At 36.5% G+C, this 24,955-nt stretch overlaps 1 protein-coding gene across 2 annotated transcripts in view; it reads right to left on the minus strand.

Annotated features, from left to right (window-relative positions):
* Window positions 1-1,511: 1,511 nt before the first annotated feature.
* The window catches only part of tdrd3 (tudor domain containing 3), a 31,573-nt gene continuing 8,129 nt past the window's right edge, over window positions 1,512-24,955 (minus strand). The window contains exons 5-13 of one of the 2 annotated variants that reach the window (XM_051912203.1): window positions 23,042-23,183; window positions 21,384-21,455; window positions 21,156-21,305; window positions 19,698-19,847; window positions 17,517-17,688; window positions 15,738-15,860; window positions 11,809-12,674; window positions 11,590-11,715; window positions 1,512-3,716 (exon numbers count right to left, since the gene is read on the minus strand). In XM_051912203.1, coding sequence (XP_051768163.1) covers window positions 3,678-3,716; window positions 11,590-11,715; window positions 11,809-12,674; window positions 15,738-15,860; window positions 17,517-17,688; window positions 19,698-19,847; window positions 21,156-21,305; window positions 21,384-21,455; window positions 23,042-23,183 — 1,840 coding nt within the window. In that variant the 3' untranslated portion in view covers window positions 1,512-3,677. Of the gene's footprint in view, window positions 3,717-6,237; window positions 7,441-11,589; window positions 11,716-11,808; window positions 12,675-15,737; window positions 15,861-17,516; window positions 17,689-19,697; window positions 19,848-21,155; window positions 21,306-21,383; window positions 21,456-23,041; window positions 23,184-24,955 lie in introns of those variants that run through there. The other variant, XM_051912202.1, reaches the window with a different exon arrangement.

Below are 24,955 nucleotides of genomic sequence, written 5' to 3' on the forward strand. Positions count from 1 at the left end.
TCTAAATGAAGTACCAACCTTGTTTCAAATGTTTCTCCTAGAAGTTCCAGGATGAAATGAAAACAAATATTTGACAAACTTGATGAGAAATGTGAGTTCATACTGAGATCTCTGACTTTTGATGGATGACTTGGATTACTGGAGAAACATCTGAGAAGCAGGACAGTGAACAGGAAAAATGAGTGTGGAGAATCTGCACGTACCTTGGGAGTTACATCAGGACAAATGTGACATAACAGCTCAATGTTATTTTAACAAAGCTGCAAAGAGATTATCATCATTGAATATAATGTTCAAATGATGACGTGTTTAACAAAACAGCAGAACATACAATGATAATCAGAGGGAAATTAACAATACTAGCATACCGCGTTCTCCATACTCGGCTGTATATGGAAAACAGCATGCAATGATGATCGTGCCGTTGTTGTCACATGACCTTATTATGTTTAATCTTGTGCAAAAATGTCTCAACTTTTAAAACTCACCAAATAATGATCAGTTTGTTGAGCGCGCTGCATTGCTCTGTTGCATAATGCACAAAACTGTATGTCATCCAGGTACTTTATGCATACAAAAAGAAAACATGCATGATGCAAAAAAAAAAAAAAAACCAACAACAAAAAACTGGTAGGATGACATTCCAAACATAGCGCCGATTTAGGCGTGTCATCTGAGTTTAATCTTTTACTTGGACTTCTAACAAGTTTAATTAGCATTTTTCCTCTAATCTAAGCCCATGTTAAACTAAACCACTTTATTAGTCCTCAGAACTGAGCTTTATAAACGAATTTTCATTCATTGAGTTTGAACTGATTTCCTGTTAAATTGGGTCACTGTTGCTGCATGAATCTCATCCATTGATTTCCGAGGCTCTTTCTCTGCTGCATTACAGTCTGACGTCCACGACTCCGCTATAAAACTATATATTATTAATATAGTGCATGCAGGGAAATATAACATATAGGTTTGATAATGTGAGGAGAAAGAACTACGGTTTCTTTCAGCCGCTGGTCGGTTTAAACTCTGACTGATGGTGCCGTGACAACACCGTAATCCCATTAACAAACTGATGTTTTAATGCTTTTAAGAAACTGGGTCTGAAAATAACTGAGAGCTAGTAGCCTACTTAAAGTCTGAGAGTCGGCCGAAGCGCTCGCCTCGCTGCATTTGTGTTAAGAGTCAGATTTAACAAACCATAGCACTTATTACATGAGTTTTTGAGTGAATTAGAGCTCCTGTACTTTGACTTTCCACATCATTAAAATAGGTTCTGTCTCTTTACAGTGCTTTACGTTCCCCGAGTGCAGAGTCGCTCATCCCGAGAGCACCGGCGTGCAGAAAGTCAAAGGATTTGTGTCACTGGCTTATTAGCTCGAGTAATACTTTCACAGTTTAATATCTCCAAACCTCAGTGGTGACCAGAAACATCTCACCCTTCAACTGCAAAACCAACGTGGAAGAAAAAAAGTGCATCGGATGCAAATGTGAATATGTTTGCATGAAACCTGTTGATTTTACTAAGCTTTAATTTCAAAGAAACACGCTGAATCATTTACATGTTAAAATGGAAAATAAAGCGAGTGATGCTGATTGGTCAATACAGTGTTAAAACAGCTCTGACATGAAAGTGGATTACATCACAGCAGAAATACAGTAAAACAGTGAAATATTAGTTTAAAATAGCAGTTTTCTATGAATATATTGTAAAATGTAATTTATTCAGCATCATTACTCCAGTCTTCAGTGTCACATGATCCTTCAGAAATCATTCTGATATGCTGCTCAAGAAACATTTATGATTATTATCAATGTAGAAGAACAAAATTTATTTTAAATAGAAACTTTTTATAATATTATAAATGTTTTACTATCATATTTGATCAATTTAATGCATCCCTGCTGAATAAAAAAGTATTAATTTCTTTTTTTAACCCTCTGGTGCTCCTCGCATTGTGGTCAAATGACCAAATTTTTTATTTTATTTCATTTCAATGAAATGAATGCAGTATATTTTAGTTCGATAATGTTTAATATTTTGTATTTTTATGGGATTTTATGGTACTAAATTATATTTATGCAGTAGTTATAATCCATTTATTTACTTTTTTTTTTTTGAAAGAAATTTCCAACTTAAACCGTCATATATCTAAAATGTTTTGAAGCACAGACTTTACTTTGGTGTCTTTTTAAAGAAAACACTTGGCAGATTATTGCTGAAGTGAAAAAACATGAAAAAAAAGAAAAGAAAACTTGATTAAATGAAAAATGCACCAAAATACTCAATTTTTATATGAAATATATATTTTCCGAAACATGTTTTACTCAAAATCAAAGCCATACATCTAAACAAGTTGTGCTCCAAATTTGAGGTTGATATCTCAAAAAATGAGCTTTTAGTAAGATTTTGTTTGGCCGCAGTACCAAGCATTTCCACATCTCCCTTTCATTTCCAATGCGCTCATTTTTGACTGTGAGGAGCACAAGTGTGACTATTTTTATTTATTTATTCATTTATTTTTTGTTCACATAGCAAGTGCCAAAACCTTTACCAAGTTTTGTACCATTCTGATGGTACAAAATTCAAAAAAACAAAAAAAATCGAAAAAACAAAACATAATTCCAGAGGAAGAGACAAACATTTGAACAGCAGTGTAAACCAACCATATTTTACCAGTCAGAAACAACTGCTGCGTCCCATCACTGATGTACAAGGAAACAAAATGACAAGAACTGTTAACTTTGACAGTGTTTGAATGTCAATAAAGTCTTCTACTAATCAAACTGCAGAGTTTAAACAATTCAACGACAGGATCATTTACCCTGTTTTACACCCCTGACTCGTTGATGCGTTTCTTTTGCTAACATCTCAGTATTTATTATGAACAGTCATTCAATGTTTGCGTGGCGTCGCACACCCACAACCCAACATTTCCCAAGTTCAAAGGAAAACAGCATATAATGAATTTACTTAAGAAAAGTCTGCACTGCACGTCTAATAACTTGGCTGCTGATGCCATAATGCTAACCTGTCATATAACACAACAGGCTAATCTATTATTGAGCAATTTGAACAATACATTTCTTCACAGCCTATAATTATATAGGCAACACGAGTCGTGCTAGTTCTTTAGTTTGTGTTTTCTAGGCCAGTTCTCATCACACGTCTAACCTAATTTGTCTGCACTAATCAGTAAAAGTGTAGAAGTACAAGCGCTCTGTCAGGCCGAGACTTCCAGCTATTCAGAGATGGTCTCCATATCACATGCTATGAATTATTTATATATGCAAATGCAGAACTTCAACATGCATATGATAAATCCCTCCTCATACTCACTGCCATTTACAATAACAAAAAACATCAGTTTTCTTAAGCAGTGAGTCCTTTCTTTCATCACTCTGGATCAGATGTTCACAGATCCGAACATTTTTGTCGTTGTTATTCCGAGCGAGTCTTTGGCTACGGGTGAAATGTTGTTTATAGTGTCTTTTGTAATGTGAAAAATGATAGCGGCCCACCACAGAGATCTTGGTTTCAGGCGGATGCTATCGACTTACTGTGTGTTCGCTTCACTGGCTACAACAAATGAAGCTGGAGAGATGGCACACCGGTCCGATGTTTGCTGATAAGGGAAGACACGAGACACAATTTCACTGACTTCAGTCCGCACGAACCTTCAGTGTCTTAACTGAGCTACTCCTGTCCTGTCTGTCTCCTATGAAATAAAAAACACACACTTCAAAATAGGTGAGCGACAGATGGCAGGCGGCACATTTAAACCCTGCTAAATATTAACTAGAAGCTACTGTTCGGCGTTCGAACTGTATGCAAACGGCAGCATGTCAGATGTAATGTTTGATTAACTATCAGGCGTTTTCAGTTTCATATACTTAATGGGATAGTTAACGCGAAAATAAAAGTTCACTCTCATGTCGTTCCAAACCTGTATGACTTACTTTCTTCTGTGGACCACACAAGAAGTTGGTTTGAAAAAAGTCTGTTTTTTTTGTTGTTTTTGTTTTTTCCATACACTGAAAGTCAATAGGGTCCAATGTCATTTTGGACAAAACCAGATGAAATCTTATTCAACATGTCTTCTTTTGCATTTTGCAAAAGTCAAACAGGTTTGGAACGACATCAATAAATGATGATGGAATTTTCATTTGAGATTGAACGGTCCCTTTAAAGCTGATGCATACACACTTTTCAATGGTAAAATAGATACTCATATTCCAATTAAACAGAAGCAATTTGTAGTGGAATCAAACACTGGACCGTTTTCACGAAACATGAACATATTTGTGAAAAGCATAAGCATACGTACAGCAATAAGGACGCAAGTTGTCCTACTGAATTGAATATCTGAATTAATTTAGAAACAATTCATGCGGACATTTGTTATGTTTGTGTTTCATTAGAGATGCCGCATCGTTTTTTCAAATGCTCATTAAGTGAATCTCAGGGTGTTTACACGACAATGACGTACTAAAAACGGAAACATTTTTCCTTCTTATTTTTCGCATACAGACGACAACATTGTCAAAACAATCCCCGTTCACACGGATCCGCGAAAACGACTAAAATCGTTGTATTCTGTGGCCAGACCAGTAGATGGCGATGTCACTTTGTAAAGAAACACTATAGACTGAAGACATAATATGCATGACATCACAGTTTTCATGAATTCACGTTTTTATAGTTTACAGAGACGTTTACAGTTATGGTTTTCAAAAACTTGCACTTTGAAACACGTTTTCAGGCCCCCAAAACACAGTTGTTGTGTAAATGAACAGCTAAAATGCATAAAATGTTTTCCGTTTTTAGTTGTGTAAATGGTCCCTCAATGTGACAGCTCATATCCAGGTCAAATTTCACCCCAAGATCAAGTGAAAAAAAGCCTATTTAAGGATTATAAAGATCATATGTACAGCAATTCATATGTAAATTGTCGCACTGAATTGAAATGTGGCAACAAATTAATTTAGGAACGATTCACGCAGACATTTGTTACGTTTGTGTTTCATTTCAGTAACATAACAGACGCCGCATCGAGTGAATCTCAGGGTACGTTTACACGACGATGTACTAAAAATGGAAAAGTTTTTCCTTCGCATTTTTCACGTACATACGACAACGTTATCTGGTAAACGTTCACACAGATCCGCAAAAACTATTAAAATCGCTGTATTCTGCTGTCAGGCCAGTAGATGGCGATGTCATTTTGTAAGGGAAATATGTAATATGCATGCGCATGACGTCACCGTTTTTATAGTTTACACAGAGGTGATAACGGTATCGTTTTCAAACACTTGTACTTTGAAACTCATTTTCAGGCGCCCAAAATGCCGTTGTCATGTAAGTGAATGGCCAAAATGCATAAAAAGTTTTCAGTTTTTAGTTGTGTAAACGGACCCTCAATGAGACAGCTCATATCCAGGTCACAGTTCACCCCAAGATCATGTGGAAAAAGTTTTAAATAAAGAAAATGAGATCATATTGAGATCATATGTACAGCAATTCATACGTAAATTGTCCCATTGAATTGAATGTGGCAACAAATTAATTTAGGAACAATTCATGCAGACATTTGTGGTTCATTACAGACGCCGCATCGAGTGAATCTCAGGGTACGTTTACACAACAATGATGTACTAAAAATGGAAAAGTGTTTCCTTCGCGTTTTTCGCGTACATACGACAACGTTATCTGGTAAATGTTCACACGGATCCGCGAAAACGACTAAAATCACTGTATTCTGCTGCCAGGCCAGTAGATGGCGATGTCACTTTGCAAAAAAAAAAAACAATGTAATACACATTCGCATGACGTCAACGGTATAATTTTCAAAAACTTGCACATTGAAACACGTTTTCAGGCCCCCAAAACGTCGTTGTCATGTAAACGAACAGCCAAAATGCATAAAAAGTTTTCAGTTTTTAGTTGTGTAAATGGCCCCTCAGTGTGATCCAGGTCACATTTCACCCCAAAGATCAAGTGAAAAAAACTTTTAAATAAAGAAAATAAAGCCTATTTAAGGCTCATTAAGATCAAATGTACAGCAATTCATACATAAATTATCCCATTGAACTGAATTGAATGGAATGTGGCAACAAATTATTTTAGGAACGATTCACACAGACATTTGTTGTTCTGTTTTCACACACAGGAGCTTTAAATAATGCCAACAAATAAAAAAACAAAAAAACAAGAAAACAAAAACAAATGACGCACTGAGCTTTGAACAAAAGAGCGTAGCGCTTTTATAATTATTAATATCAAGTCCTTTACAAATAGTCACCGTGTACAGCAGCCGTTTGCATGGCAAGGTTCACAGAATTCATCATACATGTGCTGCAAGCCCTTACGGATCCGTCTCCCATGCCGAGACAGAGATCAGATATTTTTGAGATATGTTCTTCCATCTCTTCTGCTAGAGATCAGATCAGTCTTAGAATTTAAAAAAAAAACATCTTTGAGACAAAACACAAATGTATCAGTTACGGATTAGTTGTTTCCTTTTAACTCGCATTGAGTAGTGCATATCGAGCGCAGTAAAGACCTCGCACAGATCAACTCGGGCACGTAACCAAAACATTGTCATTACAGACAATGCATCACTTTTTTGCCAATGCTCATTGAGTGAATCTCACGACAGGGTCACATTCCACTCCAAAATTGAATGAAAAAAAAACAGTAAATACATTTTGCATAAAGAAAATGAAAGAATCATAAAAAATGTTTTTTTTTTTTTTGCATTGTGACATTTTCATGATGATTAGGCACACAAATTCTCACCGCCGAAACTTACTTTTGAGTTTTCATTGATTCTAATTACTGTAATACAGTCACAATTATTTTACTGAAATCAAAATAAAGAAAAATTCTTAACACTGTTAATGTCACAATGCAAAATATAATTTCGTATGTTTTAGAATATTTTGGGGTGAAATATTCTGAGATTCACTCTATTAGCATTTCCTATATATTTAGCTGTTAATATTGATGCTTCTGAAAAGGTACTACAAACCACGTCATTTTTTTTCCAATTAAACTTGTTTACTTGTGGATAACGAGATGATAATGACCTGCATAGGGAGAGAACATCATGTTGCATTTATACTGTTCTACAGAATCTACACAATGCTAGAAGTGTCTATTAGCAGAAGAGTAACAGCCTGTTTAAGTCCTGACCTAAGTGTGTTGGTTTACCAAAAAAAAAAAAAAAAAAAAAAGAGCACTAATTGTTTTTTCCAGGAGTAATGAGCAAATGAGTTGCCTTGCTAGGGAAAGACTGTGAGGATGTATTTGCGTGCGAGTGTGTGTCAGTCTCTTGCACGGGGCGGCTGATAATATTGTTGCGTCGGTCGAGAGCGTCGAGGTTGTCCGTCTCCTCCTCTTCGAAATTCAAGGGAATTCTCATAGTAAATGTCTTCGTCATCCTGTAAAGAAGTTACCAGGACATGAGTGACTAATGTTACTAATAAACGCAAGTGTACTATATCAGTCATGGCAAACAGAAGACAGACTGGTCTTTAAATAAATACAACACAGCCAGAACATAAACTTGGGAATTTGGAATGTGTGTTTTTAATGCACAGGACTCAACATGAACTTGTCCGAGTAAGTGAAAGAAAATTTGTAGCCTGATTAAAATGTCAATAAGGAAAAAAATAACTAGGAATCACCAAAACGTGAGAATGACATTTAGTGTATATAATGTACAGGTGCTGGTCATATAATTAGAATATCATCAAAAAGTTGATTTATTTCACTAATTCCATTCAAAAAGTGAAACTTTTATATTATATTCATTCATTACACACAGACTGATATATTTCAAATGTTTATTTCTTTTAATTTTGATGATTATAACTGACAATTAAGGAAAATCCCAAATTCAGTATCTCAGAAAATTAGAATATTGTGAAAAGGTTCAACTTTGAAGACACCTGGTGCCACACTCTAATCAGCTAATTAACTCAAAACACCTGCAAAGGCCTTTAAATGGTCTCTCAGTCTAGTTCTGTAGGCTACACAATCATGGGGAAGACTGCTGACTTGACAGTTGTCCAAAAGACGACCATTGACACCTTGCACAAGGAGGGCAAGACACAAAAGGTCATTGCAAAAGAGGCTGGCTGTTCACAGAGCTCTGTGTCCAAGCACATTAATAGAGAGGCGAAGGGAAGGAAAAGATGTGGTAGAAAAAAGTGTACAAGCAATAGGGATAACCGCACCCTGGAGAGGATTGTGAAACAAAACCCATTCAAAAATGTGGGGGAGATTCACAAAGAGTGGACTGCAGCTGGAGTCAGTGCTTCAAGAACCACTACGCACAGACGTATGCAAGACATGGGTTTCAGCTGTCGTGTCAAGCCACTCTTGAACAACAGACAGCGTCAGAAGCGTCTCGCCTGGGATAAAGACAAAAAGGACTGGACTGCTGCTGAGTGGTCCAAAGTTATGTTCTCTGATGAAAGTAAATTTTGCATTTCCTTTGGAAATCAGGGTCCCAGAGTCTGGAGGAAGAGAGGAGAGGCACACAATCCACATTGCTTGAGGTCCAGTGTAAAGTTTCCACGGTCAGTGATGGTTTGGGGTGCCATGTCATCTGCTGGTGTTGGTCCACTGTGTTTTCTGAGGTCCAAGGTCAACGCAGCCGTATACCAGGAAGTTTTAGAGCACTTCATGCTTCCTGCTGCTGACCAACTTTATGGAGATGCAGATTTCATTTTCCAACAGGACTTGGCACCTGCACACAGTGCCAAAGCTACCAGTACCTGGTTTAAGGACCATGGTATCCCTGTTCTTAATTGGCCAGCAAACTCACCTGACCTTAACCCCATAGAAAATCTATGGGGTATTGTGAAGAGGAAGATGCGATATGCCAGACCCAACAATGCAGAAGAGCTGAAGGCCACTATCAGAGCAACCTGGGCTATAATAACACCTGAGCAGTGCCACAGACTGATCGACTCCATGCCACACCGCATTGCTGCAGTAATTCAGGCAAAAGGAGCCCCAACTAAGTAATGAGTGCTGTACATGCTCATACTTTTCATGTTCATACTTTTCAGTTGGCCAAGATTTCTAAAAATACTTTCTTTGTATTGGTCATTAGTAATATTCTAATTTTCTGAGATACTAAATTTGGGATTTTCCTTAGTTGTCAGTTATAATCATCAAAATTAAAAGAAATAAACATTTGAAATATATCAGTCTGTGTGTAATGAATGAATATAATATACAAGTTTCACTTTTTGAATGGAATTAGTGAAATAAATCAACTTTTTGATGATATTCTAATTATATGACCAGCACCTGTATAATGTACTGACGGTAGCAAGGTCGAGCTGTTGAGGCTCGCGCAGCCTCGTCTCGAGGAGAAATCAAAACAAATGAGCGCAGTTCAATGAGTTTTTATATTTATAACATATGATACAGGTTAAGCAACATCACACAACTTCCTGAATACCATCACGATTGAAAACGTGACACGGATTTCACACGACAGTTCAATAAACAAGTAGTTAATCTTAAGTCACTTACATTTTAGATGCAATTTTGACTGTTTTTGTTCTATTTCAGCAGTGAAAATAGTTTCAAACAAAATAACCATAGCGCATCTCACAGCAACACTTAACCCTGTTTCATTAATGAATGATTCAGCATTTCAAACGAATCGGTTGAGTGAAAGATTCAATAACCCATTTATAAACAACTGCCTCACTCTAGTCATTTCAATGAATCGTTTAAATGAATGACTCATTGGGCCCTATTTATCGATCTAAGCACATGAAGCGCATGGCGCAGGTGCACTTAGGGCATGTCCGAATCCACTTTTGCTAGTTTAACGATGGACAAAATGGTCGGCGCAGAAGGGTTGTGCCTAGTCTCTTAAAGAGTCATGGGTGTGTTTTGAGCATAACATGCAATAAACCAATCAGAGTGTCATCTCCCATTTCCTTTAAAAGCCAGCTGCGCTCGCACCATGGTGGATTCGCTATTTACATGGCGGAATATAGACACCCTCAACCTGACGAGTCAGTTTAAATACATGTGTGTATTGCCACGATTGGTCAAATAATTAGCCAATTTCATTTGTCATTACTGCAAATAGGTCATTCTGATGCATGCAATGACTATCCATTATGACATGTAGGCATTTTTATCTTTATGTACACAATAATAATATTTTACATTGTAATCCTTTTATTAAAAATATATTTGGCATGTTTGTGTGCTGCTGCACGAGTATACGCGTGTTGTGCACCCGCCTATAAGTGCATATTACTAACACACCCTTTAAATAACAAAAAAAATGCTTCGTCAATGACTTTAGAGCAAGTTTTTGTCGGTCAATGGCGCAGTCGTTTTCAGTTGCCTCAAAATAGTAACACGCCAACAATGCGCCTGAACACACCTTGTTTTCAGACCAGCATGCCCATGGGCGAACAGATGGGCGCGAGTGCATTTGCTATTTAAACAACGTGGTGCAGGACGTGAAAATGGTAACTGCGTCGGGCTGAAACTAGCAAAAAACATTTGGGTCGGGGGTGTATATGATAGGGCCCAATGACTCACTAAGACGTCACCTGCCGCCACCTACTGGTGGTTTAGTTTTTATTTTTTCCCCAACATTTCTTATTTGTACTTTCAAAAAATGTTTAAAACAATGTCATAACATTATTTAATGCAGTTGTATTGTTTTCAGTGTAAATATTTTAATTTGATTGATAACCGCCCTATAGTGTCTTAATATTTTAACTGAATTTATTGATCAAATTTAAGAATTAAAAATGAAAGATAAAGCTTTCATTTAATAAGATTAGGGGGGAAAAAAACATTCCCTCAGGGTAAATATCACAAATATGCAGATTTAAATGTCAAAGCTGATGAGAATATTGCTTGAGAAGAAATTATATTTACACCACAAAAAAAAAAAAAAAAAAAATCTCCAGACAAAATTTCCAGACAAGCAACTTTTTTTTACTCTGACAAGTGAATGACCGATTTAATATTGTATGACAAGGCTTAATGTCGAGCCCTGATGCATTTGAATTAGCACAGACATTTTAGCAATTAAGAGATCTGTTCCAAAACTTAGTGAGCTGGTGTAGTCGTGCTGCCAACTAATAAGGCAACATGTAAACTGAGATGAAGCTTGGAATAGGAAAACGTTCTGAAACTCACATAAACAGCACTCCACATGGGCTGAGTTTGACATTAGCATGCTGCTAAGCTTACAGCAAAATACTCTTAATACAGGGTCAGTTTTTACAAAACTGTAAAATAACGAACAAAAACAATGGAGGATATGCTGCTTTGTATATGCACTCTTCTTCGACTAGTGCATCACGACTGTGCATATTGCCACCTAGTGGACACTTCTGTCTCAACATTCACCTTGCCCATGCGCTGTTGTACACGTCCGCACGGACACACAAATTGGGCTGCACGCGGACTGTGTGCTCGGACCGTCCCGATGATGAAAATTACGTCACGTGGACAGTGCGCAAACCGTCGCAGAACGCAGACGGCCGAAGTATGCTTTGGGTTTTAAGGATCTCAGGTGATCTGATGCTTACCCAAACATCCATGTGCAGTGGTTTGATATTGTGAAGCAGAACTTCTTCGCAGTTGCCGTAGTCACTGAACACGACCACAGCCGTCGAGCCCGAGGGGTGGACGGCGTCAATGCTCGCCCGATAAAACTGCCACAAATATGCAAGATGTTACACAAAATTAAAAAAATGCAACAAAAGTGTATAATAATAATAATAATAATAATAATGCAAATTACTGACCTTATTGTCTTCCCAGTAGAGTGCGAGACACTGGTCACCTGCTTTCCAGTTTATGTAATTATTTGTGTCGGCTGGCTCTCTCTGACCTTTGATTGGGCCGGATCTCTTTTTGGGGGCGGAGTTATGCGCGTTGGTTTGCTTTTGAGGCGGGCCTGAAGACTGCGGCTTGATTGGACCGGTCCGTCTGTGTTCTAAATCTCCATTAGGGAGCTGCGTGTTTGAAACCCCACCCACTTTGATGAACTGGCCCGATCCCGCATCCTGCGAAAAGTCTTTTTTCATTGCATCTTGGGAACGCTCAAAGTAGCCCGAGTTGGGCCTTTCTGGCCTGCCTTTCCTTCTGTTGTTCGCCTCATATCTTCCTTTAGGATCTGAGCCTGATGCAGCAGGATTTGAGGATTTGGGTGCCGCAGGTCCGTTTGATTGGTTTTTCCTAAATGAAGCAGGATCGGACCGTCCTGTCCCATTCTGCTCTTTCCATCCACCGTTATGGGGTTCCTGCTGGTAGCCCTTTGACCCACCGTGTTCCTTTCCTTGCTGTTCCCTGGACTTCCCTGTCGAGGAAGAGGTGTACGAAGAAGATGCAATTCTAGCATCTTGGCTGTCATTCTTCCATCGCTCTGATCCTCCTCTTCCTGGTCGCTCTCCGTCCCTCCATTTCTGTGGCTGGGAAAAGGTGGAAGAGGCTGGGCTAGGTTTAGGGAAGTCTCCGTCCTTCTGGAAACGTGGAGGCCTGTCATTTCTCTGCGGCCTTCCCTCATTTCGAGGAGGGTGTTTGGACAGGGCACCATCTCTGGATATTTGATCAGTGTTGGGGAAAGTCATCTTAGCGTGGTGGTCTTGTAGTGAAGACTGGTTCTTTGACTCTAGTGGGTTAATTATAAGAAAATCATGAAGTCAATTGCAGCACAATTTGGGGAAAAAATAATTCAAAGACTTGTTTAAATTATATAAATGCATGTTTGCTGAATGCTAACAGTAGATGAGAAAGCATGGCCGCATTTACATCACATGGTTTAAGTGGCCCAATTGTGATTTTTGTCCTCCATGTGGCACAGATCGGATATGATGCACGAACGTGTAAGCAGGAAAAAAGCACATGGATTCCGATATTCTCAGATCAGTTTCATATGGAAGCCTGTTTCCGACACTGAATAAAAAATTAAAAAGGTAACTGCGACTTTTTATCTCACAATTATATAAAGTCAGACTTTTTATAATTTTTTATAATGGACTTTTTTTCCTCAGAATTGCGTGATATAGTTGCAATTGCGAGTTATAAAGTCAGAGTTGCGAGGAATAAACTGACTATATACTGACTATATAACGCCCAATTCTGACTTTATAACACAATTCTGACTTTATATCTCGCAATTTTGACTATATAACACACATTTTTGACTTTATATCTCACAATTCTGACTTTATAACACACAACTGCGACTATCTCGCAACTCTGACTTTATAACTTGCAATTGCAACTTTATATCAAAATAGTCAAACAAAACGAAACGAAATAGTGAGAAAAAAAGTCAGAATTTGCGACAATTTCAGAATTTCAGAAAGTGCAATTATCCTTTATTTTTTCTTATTCCGTGGCATAATCAATCTTCCTTAGTTTCAGGCCTCATTCATATGTGGAAATAAATCTGATATGAATCGGATATGTGCATTTGCGTCTGCGATGTAAGCGGACAGATCGGATATTCCCAAGACGCACATCATTGAAAAAGTGACAGTGGCGAATGACGTCGCCCACTGCGATCACATGACTCTTTTCAATGCCGCAATGGAGGACGAAGGCTCAACCCAATGCTCTGCTGACCTCTAAAGATGGTGTGGAAAGTAAAGGCTTGTATGATCACTTCGTCTGCGTCCATTGCAAATCGCTCCATTTTTCTTTACTTCCTTTTCGGCCCAAGCTTTTCCGGGTCAGTACGTCTATTTTGGGTTGTTTCGCCAAGTGTATAGTGTAAATGCAGATATTGTATATGGGTCACTTTTAAAAGAAGATGTAAGCTGGTCGGATTTAAAAAAAAAAAAAAAAAATGGATATAGTCACTTTTTAGCAGTAAACTAATGGGAGCTCGGATGCTAAAGCGCTGGTGTTCTCAACCCCTGCTTCCGACACGTCAGCCAAACAAAAGAACTTATCGGCTAATGCCGATAATTAAAATATGCCAAATATCAGTTGATTTATCGGCCGACCACTAATAGAATATTTCACTATTTGCAAAGAAAAGCCTCCAAAGATAACTCAAACTGAATAGCCTGTTGTTTGGCATATCTTTAGTGTCTTGCAGCATGAGTGCCACTGCATGCAAAATTCTCACTTTGTTGAGAAATGCGTCAGAAATAATAAGTGGCAATAACTAAAAGTTCATTCAAAAATCTCAGACAGTCTCTTCATGGAAATATCAACTAATTAATTGCAGGACACAGTGATGATGCAGTGCTCTTCAAAAGCACAATAACAGGTCATTCTGACTCAAAGCAACACGCTGAATGTTAAAACATCGGCACTGAAAGAGCGGACAAACGGTTTCTCCACATATTAGCCCTGTCTGTTTTCTCCTAAAGCCATATGTCAGGCAGAGCTTACCAGCCGCAGAGACTTATCTAAAGCTGACTAATAGAAGCGCCTTCATTTGGGACTGGCCATCTGTTTGACGTCGCACAGTTCTGCAGCCCACTGGGACTCGAACATAAGAAGAGATTAAAAATCCTGATACATTGTTCCCATTATTAGGACTTCTTCCATTGCACATCCAGTAGGAAGGAATGAAGGATCGTTTACAGTAATTATAGCAAAATAAACTCACAGGCTGATCATGACTTCAAAACTAAGCAGGGTCTTTTATCATCCCCATTTTGCAATAATGACCAGCTAACTACATTATACCATTTTTAACACAGATGCTTACCAAATTAATAAATAAATGTAACGAATGAAAATCAGTGAAACGATGTGAAATAAGAAAAGATGCAGAGATATGGAAGTGTTAACTACTTTAGAAAGTTGGCACAGAAAAAGTTTACTATTCAGTGTTACTGTTAAGACTATTAAAAATTTAAAAAAGCTGATATAAAATATCAATAATAGATGAAAAACTTAAACAACTAACTGAAATAAAAGTTGAAAGGCCTAAAATGAATAATGAAATACAATTAAATTAAAGCTAATTATTAAAAAAGTACATAAAGTTACAAAAATGTAAACAATTTAACAATAAAAGCTCATTCAAAATATTAATAATCAGGGTTCCTACTCATTTTCCATTTCAAAATTCCATACTTTTCCAGGCTCAAATAATTTCCAAACCTCTCTATAAATCTTTCAGACCATATTTAACATGAATGGTTCATACAGCATTATTTTCAACATCATATTTGGTATCTAGTACAGGCATCTGTAAATATTTATATTTTAATGTTGGTTTTTTCAAAGTGATATATAAAAAAGAAGAGAGCGAAAATGCTTTATCGCCTGCATATGTTCACTTTTGATACTGTAAATGTGGTTTGACGTCACACCAAACAGCAAAGTACAGTCTGACTCAGATGACTGTTTGCTTCTTTGCTGGTTGAATAAACATTCTTTTAGTGAAGTTCAAAAGAGATAGTTTTGTGTGCTGAAAATGCGCCTTGAATTCATTCAGTTTTGTTTGACAATCACTAAATAATTACTAAACTTATGCCATGAAAACACTCTGCTTGTTTGATAAATTTCTTTTAGAAAACTGAATAGGTGCAATAGTCCGAAAACAAACTGTAAGAACCCTGTATAATAGTACATAAACAATACTGAACACTGTTACTATCTGCTTCCAATATTGGCAAATTCTGGTACCAATAATTTAAAGAAGCCCTAATATTGGCCAGATTGTAAAGCACTACAAAAACATAAAGGTCAAATAAATTTGATGTACCGTCAATGGAGAACGTCCCCATTTTTGACTCCAGGAAGTCAAACAGCGTGCTGGGCCCAGATGGTCTTCCTCCTGCTTCCTCATCCTCATCTTGTCTGGAGCGTCCCCTTCCACGACCCTTTCCTGTCAGAGAACAAACAAACTGTCAAATTAAAAGGACAATTGAAGTATTATTAATAAATTAGACAATTAAAGTCTGGTTCAGTATTTTCTGTGCTTTCCTCTCTCCTTTGCTTCCGTTCTCAGCAACGTCCTGTTTCGTAATATTTCCACTAGTGTTTTATCTAATTAATTACACGATATGGAAATTAATTAATCTAATTAATTGCATATTAAATATGGCTGAGAAATTACCCCCAAAAGATAATTTAAAGTCATTATTGTGTTAAATGAGAATAGACATTACAAAAAGTAGCTTTAGGAAAAAAATTTTTTTTATTTGATTCAACATTTATTACACAAACTTTTAGGCTTCAACGGACATGAGGGTGAGTAAATTATTTTTTTGGGTAAACTATACATTTAATGTGTTTTATATTAATATAGAAATATGAAATAATTTTTTTAATGAAATGATACTCTAAATAAGGAACTAAAACTGCCAGTAAGTTGCAGTAAATGTCTAAATGAGTAAGTCATTGAACGAATCGAATGAATGATTCAAACAGCTGATTCATTCAGGAATGAAGTAAATAGGATTGTTCGAGATGCATCAGCGCTGCGCAGACCGATCGGCGCATGACATCAAAGTACCGCAAGAGCGAATGGAGAGCAAACAACTCCTTATGGTTTTGAATCGCTCTCGCGGTACTTTGATGTCATACACCGATCAGTCTGCACAGTGCCGATGCATCTCGAACAAGCCTAGTGGCTCTCTTTATGAATGTGCCATTGAATCATTGATTCACCCGATTGATTTGCTCAAAACGGAGATTCATTCAGAATCAAAACATCGCAAAATTGAGAAAACGCAGACAATATTGTGTCTAAAATATTGTATAAAATCAATATCACATTTGCACCCGTGTTATTCAGGACAAAAACAGAACAATGTGTGATATTGCTTAACAGTATCATGATATAAATATGAGACTTTATTGCCCCGATAGTGAGTTGTTGCTCTGCTTCATGCTTGTTACCAATCAACTTTATAAAATGTAAGATGACCTACGTAGGTCTGGGTCGGGTACATTAAATTCAATGTTGCCAAGTAATTGGGCTACTTTAACACTGTTGCCGCGGGTTGTTTTTTATGTTCGTGGGTTAAAGCAACCCCAAATAACATGGTATTTAGCCCCTGGAATGCAAATTTTACCAGGGGAACTGCGCCAAAACCGCGAATTTTACCCCCTGGAACACGATTTTCACTGGGGGACCCCCTATGAAATGCGATTAGGCTAGTTTTGAGTAGCAATCTGGTGGGTTTTGTTGTGAAAACCTGCCAACCATGATTAAATTAGTTAATTTTAGCACGTTATTTTTTCCTGTAACAAATTAATTACCTTAAGGAGATAAATCGACAGCCCTCATTTTCACACAAACGACATTTTGGGAAATAAACGTTCAACCAAAATGAAAAAAAAGTTTTTCCTCTAAACACTATCTCTATCAATTGGTTTTAAAGCATTTGATTTTATTGCAGATTAAAATGAATAATCAAGAAAAATGGACCTACACAAGAAAGAAAACATTTAACCAACACAATCCTGCAGCCTTCTTTTATGAGCAGTTGCATATCTGGCAACTATCTGAAGATTTCTGATCTTTTCTCGGCTTTACCTCGAGGTGGTGGCCGGCTCTGCTCCATCTGGGCCGCTTTGGGCTGGTTTGTTCCGGTGAGCAGGAAGTTGAGGGCCACCTCCACGTTATTGTTGTTATCCAGCAGGGCCTGTCTGGCCGCCTCACGGTTAAAGCCCATCTCCATGATGTCCCTCAAAGCTCGCTCATCAACCTTCAAGAGACCGCAGCAACATGAAACAGCAGAGAAGGAATCTGATGAACTTGAGGGTCATCAAGCATTGCATTAAAATCCATCAAGAAGGGACAAAAGAACAGATGTAGAAAACATGCAGAGCACTACTCGAGTACAAAAACATGGACATTAGACGAAAAAACAAAACAGAAAAGACAGGAACACAGAGGGGTCACATCTACTGATGCTTACGTCAGTCATCAATTCATCTTTCATCAAGAGAAGGCATTTACTTGTGTCTCTACTGGCATTAGAGGAAAATAATGACATATAATTATAAATAATAGTCCACCGAACAATTTTTGGGCACTTGGTGTTTTTACAGATCGTTATTTAAGAAACACAGCAGAATTTGAATCCATTAGCACCTTCATGTCCTTTTTTTTTTTTTTTTTTTTTTTAGAAATTAATACTTTTATTCAGCAAGAACACATTAAATTGGTCAAAAGTGACACTTCTTGTTAGCATTAAATGTATTAACTAACATGAACTAACAATGAGCAATACATTTGTTACAGTATTTATTTGTTGATGTTACTTATTAAAAATACATCGTTCATTGTTGGTTCATGTTAGTTCACTGTGATTTTTATACTGCATTGGTAAACGTTGAAATTAACATTAACTAAGATGAAGTAATGCTGTATTGAAATGGTATTGTTCATTGTTAGTTCATTAGTTAACTAATGAAACCTTATTGTAAAGTGTTACCAAGATGACTATTTCAAATAAATGCTGTTCTTTTAAACTTTCTATTCGTCAAAGAATCCTGCACAGCTGTTTTCAACATTAATAATTATAAATGTTTCTTGAGCAGCAAATCATCATATTAGAAGGATTTCTGAAGGATCATGTGACACTGAAGACTGGAGTAATGATGCTGAAAATTCAGCTTTGATCAAAGGAATAAATTATATTTTACTATATATTCACATAGAAAACAGTTACTTTAAATTGTAATAATATTATTATATAATAATTAATAATATTAATAATTTTTACTGTATTTTTGATCAAATGTTTTAATTTTAACAGTAAAGCTCTGTTGTGCAGCACTTTCTTTGACAAAAAAAAGTTGAATTTCATATGATTAAAAGGTAAACTTAAATGAATGTTTTATGCCTTCATTTGATTGCCAGAAAAATTAAAATACACAACACAGAATTTCTGAAAAAAACAAAAACAAAACATTTCATATAAATACATTTTATTTTAATTAATAAATGTTGTTGTTTTTATGAATTAAATTAATTAGACATGCTTTTTGATTATAAAAATTTAATTAAACCATTAAAATAAGAATCCAGAAAACTTAAAACAGAAAAAAAAAAAAAAAAAAACAGAATTTGGTCAAAAAAAATAAAATGGAATTTGAGGAAGAAAAAAATTAAACATTTCATAGGGCCCTAAAAAATTTAATTTTTGTTAAACTTCTAATAAAGTGTTCTTAAATTGTTTAAGTTTCATGATTTCAATTAATTAGACATGCTTTTTGATTACTAAAATTTAATTTAACCATTAAAATGGAGTGCAAAAAAATTTAAATTTGGGAAAAAATAAAACGGATTTCATAGGGCCCTATGTGAGCAGAAGTGACTTTCAAAACATTAAAAAAAAACATCAATAAAATCTCTCTGCTCAGATTCCCAGATGATGCTGTTTATCTATGCAACACCACAGAGAGTCCAAAAACTACATTTTTACATTTTCTGAAGAAAATAGAGTAAGAGTGGAGCGTGTCTGTGTAAAACTCACCACCATGATGTATAAGACAACATGTTATCATCCGCAAATATAAGAATCATTCATGTCTGGAGAGCAAACGGTGCTGGGCGACTTACTTATGGAAATAATGTCTTAAATAATAGTCATCTGTTTAGATCTTCACCATGTTTTATTATTCATTTCAAGAGGAAGAACTTTTCTGAATCACTTAAAAACTGCTGACAAAAACATCATTTATGTTTATGCTGATCTTTGCATCTTACCAGATCTCTGTAAACTCCTTCTGACTTGTTCTCCGTCCACGGCTTTTCTCTCTCCTCTCTTTTTCTTTGATAGGTGTCTCGATTCTTGTAGGTGGATCCTGGATTGGCGAGGTTTCCCCCTGCATTGCCTCCACCGCCAAACGTACGCGTCTAGAAGACAACAGAGAGCAGTGTGAAAAACACAAAACACTGACGCAACTCCAGCATTTTAAGATCAGATTTCTCCCATTAATTCACACAACTATAGTACAATTAAAAACAACATATTTGGACATCATAAGCGCGCTTCGAAAGCTGGGTTTTGAAACACAGCCCAGGTGCTGCGGAGGCAAAGTGTTTAATTATTCCTGTGGTGTTCACTTATCACGTTTCATTCGTAATTACATACTCAAAATCAAACATTTCCTAATTAAATATCGGAGAATATTAAGTTCACCCATGGCCTAAGGATACAGTCATGAGAATGAACAAATTCAATTATATATTGCTTTAATACATCAATATTTCATTATCAAAAGGTGCTACTTTGTTGCAGGGGATGAAAACGATATTTATTCTGAATTGAAATGCCAATATCTTTGTGCAAGAGTTAATTATGTAAAATGCTGAAATCTGAGGGTTTTATGTATACTGGTCAAAAGTTTGGAATAATTAAGAGATTTTTTCATGTTTTTGAGAAGACTCTAATGCTCACCAAGGCTGCGTTTATTTGATAAAAAATACAGTAAAAATTGTGAAATATTATTATAATTTAAAATAACAGTTTTCTTTGTGAATATATAGTAAAATGTAATTTATATCCAGTGATCAAAGCTGAATTTTCAGCATCAGTCTTCAGTGTCACATGACCCTTCAGAAATCATTCTGATGTGCTGATTTACTGCTCAATTATCATCAATTACTTTTGGTGCGCAATTATTAATAATGGTTCTAATTATTATTTTGTTTTTGCAAACTGTGATACATTTTTTTCAGGATTCTTTGATGAATAAAAAGTTCAAAAGAACAGCATTTATTTGAAATATAATGTTTTGTAACATTATAAATGTCTTTACTGTCACTTTTGATCAATTTAATACATACTTGCTGAATAAAAGTATTAATTTCTTTTTTAAACTTTTGCAAATCTAGCAAAATCAGCATATTAGAATGATTGCTGAAGGATCATGTGACACTGAAGACTAGAGTAATGATGCTGAAAATCACAGGAATAAATTACATTTTACTATATATTCAAATAGAAAACAGCTGTTTTAAAATGTAAAAATATTTCACAATTTTTACTGTATTTTTAATCAAATAAAATCAGCCTTTGTGAGCAGAAGAGACTCTTTCTAAAACATTAAAAAAAAATCTCATTTCACAAGAACTGCATCTTCAAACATATGGTCATATGGTGGGCTAACTGTTAATAGCTTTAAACACATCTCATAATAATTGTTAGGGATGACAGCACACCTCTTTACTCTTGGCGACCTCTGCGATAGCAGCGGTTCTTTGTTTCTCAAACTCATCGTTGTCGTCAGCAGATTTGACAGCGTTCGTGCTCTGAAGGGTCTTCCTCTGATCCAGAGCTCTGCTGTCCACCTGCTCCTTATGAGCACATTTCTACAGAGAGACGACAGCAGCTTATACAACTGGAAAATCAAATCAACCTCATAAAAAACAGATGTAAAGCGTCCTGACCTGTCCAAAGGGAACGAATGGAGGAGGTCCGCCTTCTGCACCAACGTTTCTACGACTGTGCTTGGACAGGCTCTTTTGTGAGGAAAAAGTTAGATATGTGAATATAGTATAACATTCAAGGGGAGAAAAATCTTTAGACTGAAGTCATTTACCCATTTAGATAAAGAAATGTGCTTTCTGGCTTTGATTGATCATTAAAAAAAATCATCTGTTGCCAGTGTGTCATCTATCACTGAGCTAAATCATGACAGATGGCTACAGACACTTCTGTTTGTGCCTGACACTGTGGCTTCTGTTTCTTAACTTTTAATGAATACAACCTTTAATGGGTCATATTTTCAATTCAATATTTTACAGTTTTGCATCTCTTCATTTTCTCCCTAGAGCCCACTTATAATGTTAGTTAAGGTTTCTTGCACTAAAAACAGTTTATTTCATTATTTTACACCCACTCTCTGAAACTCAGAATTAAAACCAATAGCTTGAGCTACAGTGTATTTTAGAATTCTATATGTAAATGTTCTCTGTTGCGATTGGCTGACCTCCATGTGCTAATGTCATTCATCAGGGTGGGTCAAATTGATGGGTGGTGATATGTTAATTAAATTTACGTAAAGCAGCTTTATATTAATGAGCTCATAGTTGCGACAACCATGACGTATTCCAAATGACATTAAAGGGGACCTGTAATGCCTTTTTTACAAGATGTAATATAAGTCTCCCAGAATGTGTCTGTGAAGTTTCAGCTCAAAATGCCCCACAGATCATTTATTATAGCTTGTCAAATTTGCCCCTATTTGGGTGTGAGCAAAAACACGCCATTTTTGTGTGTGTCCCTTTAAATGCAAATGAGCTGCTGCTCCCGGCCCCCTTTCCAGAAGAGGGCGGAGCTTTAACAGCTCACGCTTCGGTTGCTCAACAACAACAAAGCTGGAGAATCTCACGCAGCCAAAATGAGGATTGTCAGTAACGGTGTTCAGCCTTACATTGTTCAAACCGGAGTCGACACTGATGGAGAGACTCAGGAAGAAGTTACAACTTTTAGACGTTTCTGAATGGTTAGTGGATAAATTTATGTATTTACTGTGGAGTTGATTCAACTCATTGACTAGCATGTGCCGTCATGTTAATCTTTTGTGCAAATCCAACGTTGAATTGACCCTTGTTTATGAAGCAGTCCGGTGTAAAATGACGACATGTCAACAACACTCTACTACAACAAATCTTCCTCTTCTCTAAAGCAGCCCAACATGGCCTCACCCCCTTCGTTGTGTGTTCTTGGGGGCGGGGTTTATGTAAATTTTAGGGTTAGTGGTGTCACCAACCCAGGAAGAAGCTCGTTAGTCCCTACCAGCCGTTTATTGTAGTCTCTAAACAGCAAATTCTTTAAAAGAAAATATCTCCCTTTGCATTGAACTTTGAGTGTCGTAACTTTGCAGATGTTGTTTATGCTCAAACAGCAACATTACACACTAACTAAAGTTAAAAAAGTGAAATAATCAACCACCCCTTTAACATGAACATTAGACATGTAGAGTGAACCTTTATTTCATAGAAGCAAGAAAAAAATCCAGTTTTCTACAATACGTCCCCTTTAAACTGCATCATCATATCTGAATACATTAAAATTAAATCTTGAGAGAAAACATGCATCTCACCCTCTGAAACTCCCACTTCTCGATCATGTGATCCACCTCGCCTCCGAGAACGGCGACCTTGGAATCATCCAATAGCAGGATGCCATTCTTAACCTGAACGTCCCCCAGAAGCTTCACTTTGGTTCCAGGTGGAGTGTTCAGACTGAAAGTGGAGCAGAAATCAAATTAAAGTGGATCGATCAACAGATTGAACAACAGCAATGGTAAATCAATCACTTCTGTTTAAATAAACTAAGTGAAGTTGGTAAGATTTTTAAATGTTTTTGAAAGAAGTCTCTTTTGCTCACCAAGGCTGCATTTATGTGATGATAAATACAGTAAAAATTGTGAAGTATTATTACAATTTAAAATAACTGTTTTCCATGTGAATATATAATAAAGTGTAATTTATTGCTGTGATCAAAGCTGAATTTTCAGCATCATTACTCCAGTCTTCAGTGTCACATGATCCTTCAGAAATCATTCTAATATGCTGATTTGCTGCTCAAGAAACATTTATGACTATTATCAATGTTGAAAACAGTTGTGCTGCTTTTTTTGTGGAAGACCAAGTAAATATCATTTTTAAAATATATATATATATATATATATATATTCCTTGATGAATAGAAAGTTCAAAGGAACAGCAATTATTTGAAACAAAAGTCTTTACTGTCACTTTTGATCAATTTAATATGTCCTTGCTGAATGTAAGTATTAATTTCATACTGCAACAACAAAAAATCTTTCTGACCACACTTTCCAGGTCATATTTCACCCTAAAACTGAAAGAAAAAAAATATGAAATTATATTTTAAACAAATAAAACAATGTCTAGTATTTTTACATCCATTAAGATCTGATAAACATTTCCCACACTTCCCACGAATTTCTCATTAGTGCATAACAGGTTTTTTTCTCATCAAAATAAGAATTTAAGATGAAAGTGTGCATATTCGTAATGAAGATAATATCACAGTCTCAATGATAAGTACAATTTTCTTCATGAAAATATAATTTCTGTATTTTGAGACCCAGGGATTTCTTAAGAGACCCAAAAAATGGGTCGATTTTCCTTATTTGGCGTCTGCAATGACTTTCCAAAAAGCGGTGGCTAGAGAATTTAAAATTCATAATTGCACTTCTCTGCTTTACTTGCTTCTATTTCCTGGTTGTCAATCAGTGTTTTTTTTCTCTGATGTGTTTCAGCTTTAGTAAGTGTGGGGCATTTGCTGTAAGTTGGGATTAAGAACTGGCTGTTTGACTTTAATTAAAGATTAAAGGGGGGAGAAGGGATGGATTGAGAGAGAGGAAGAGTCAGAAACTCTATTTTCCCCTCACAAACACTCTAATACCCTGAGGAGAGAAGTGGAGCAGTGAATTTTCCAAAAAGCAGGCTTATTTCCTTAAATGTGTCCCCCTGCCTGCACCCTGATCAAATGTTAATGCAACTCTCTGCACTGCAGAAGAAGGTCCTGCTAAAAATACACCACACGCACACCTCCCTGCTCTCCTACACGCCAAATAAACTCAGCGGTTAGAGTCGAACTTTCCCTGGTCCTCTCATTAGAAGAGCCCGGGGAGTTTGACAGGACAAACGCCGTCAACGTGTGACGTGACGACTGCAATTACAGACTTTCCTGACCAGTCCGTCGGCACGAAACTCAAAGGGATGAAGGAGCCGATACGAACCCCCTAGAGCCGGCAGACAAAACACTGTTTGTTCCAGTACAATGCTTCTGTTCGCTCAAACATCCCCACTTTCATTTGAAGGTGAAGTATTTATTTGAAACGAGCAACACTAAACTGAATTGAAAAGAAATTTATGCATTTAACAGAAAGATTATTTTTTTTAAAAAATCATTTTAATTTAAAAAAAGGTAAGTAAAGTTAAAGTACATATTTACATGTTTTTTCCTGTGAAAATAATTTCTT

The sequence above is a fragment of the Ctenopharyngodon idella genome, chromosome 11 (genome assembly GCF_019924925.1).
Source record: "Ctenopharyngodon idella isolate HZGC_01 chromosome 11, HZGC01, whole genome shotgun sequence".
Classification (NCBI taxonomy): Eukaryota; Metazoa; Chordata; class Actinopteri; order Cypriniformes; family Xenocyprididae; genus Ctenopharyngodon; species Ctenopharyngodon idella.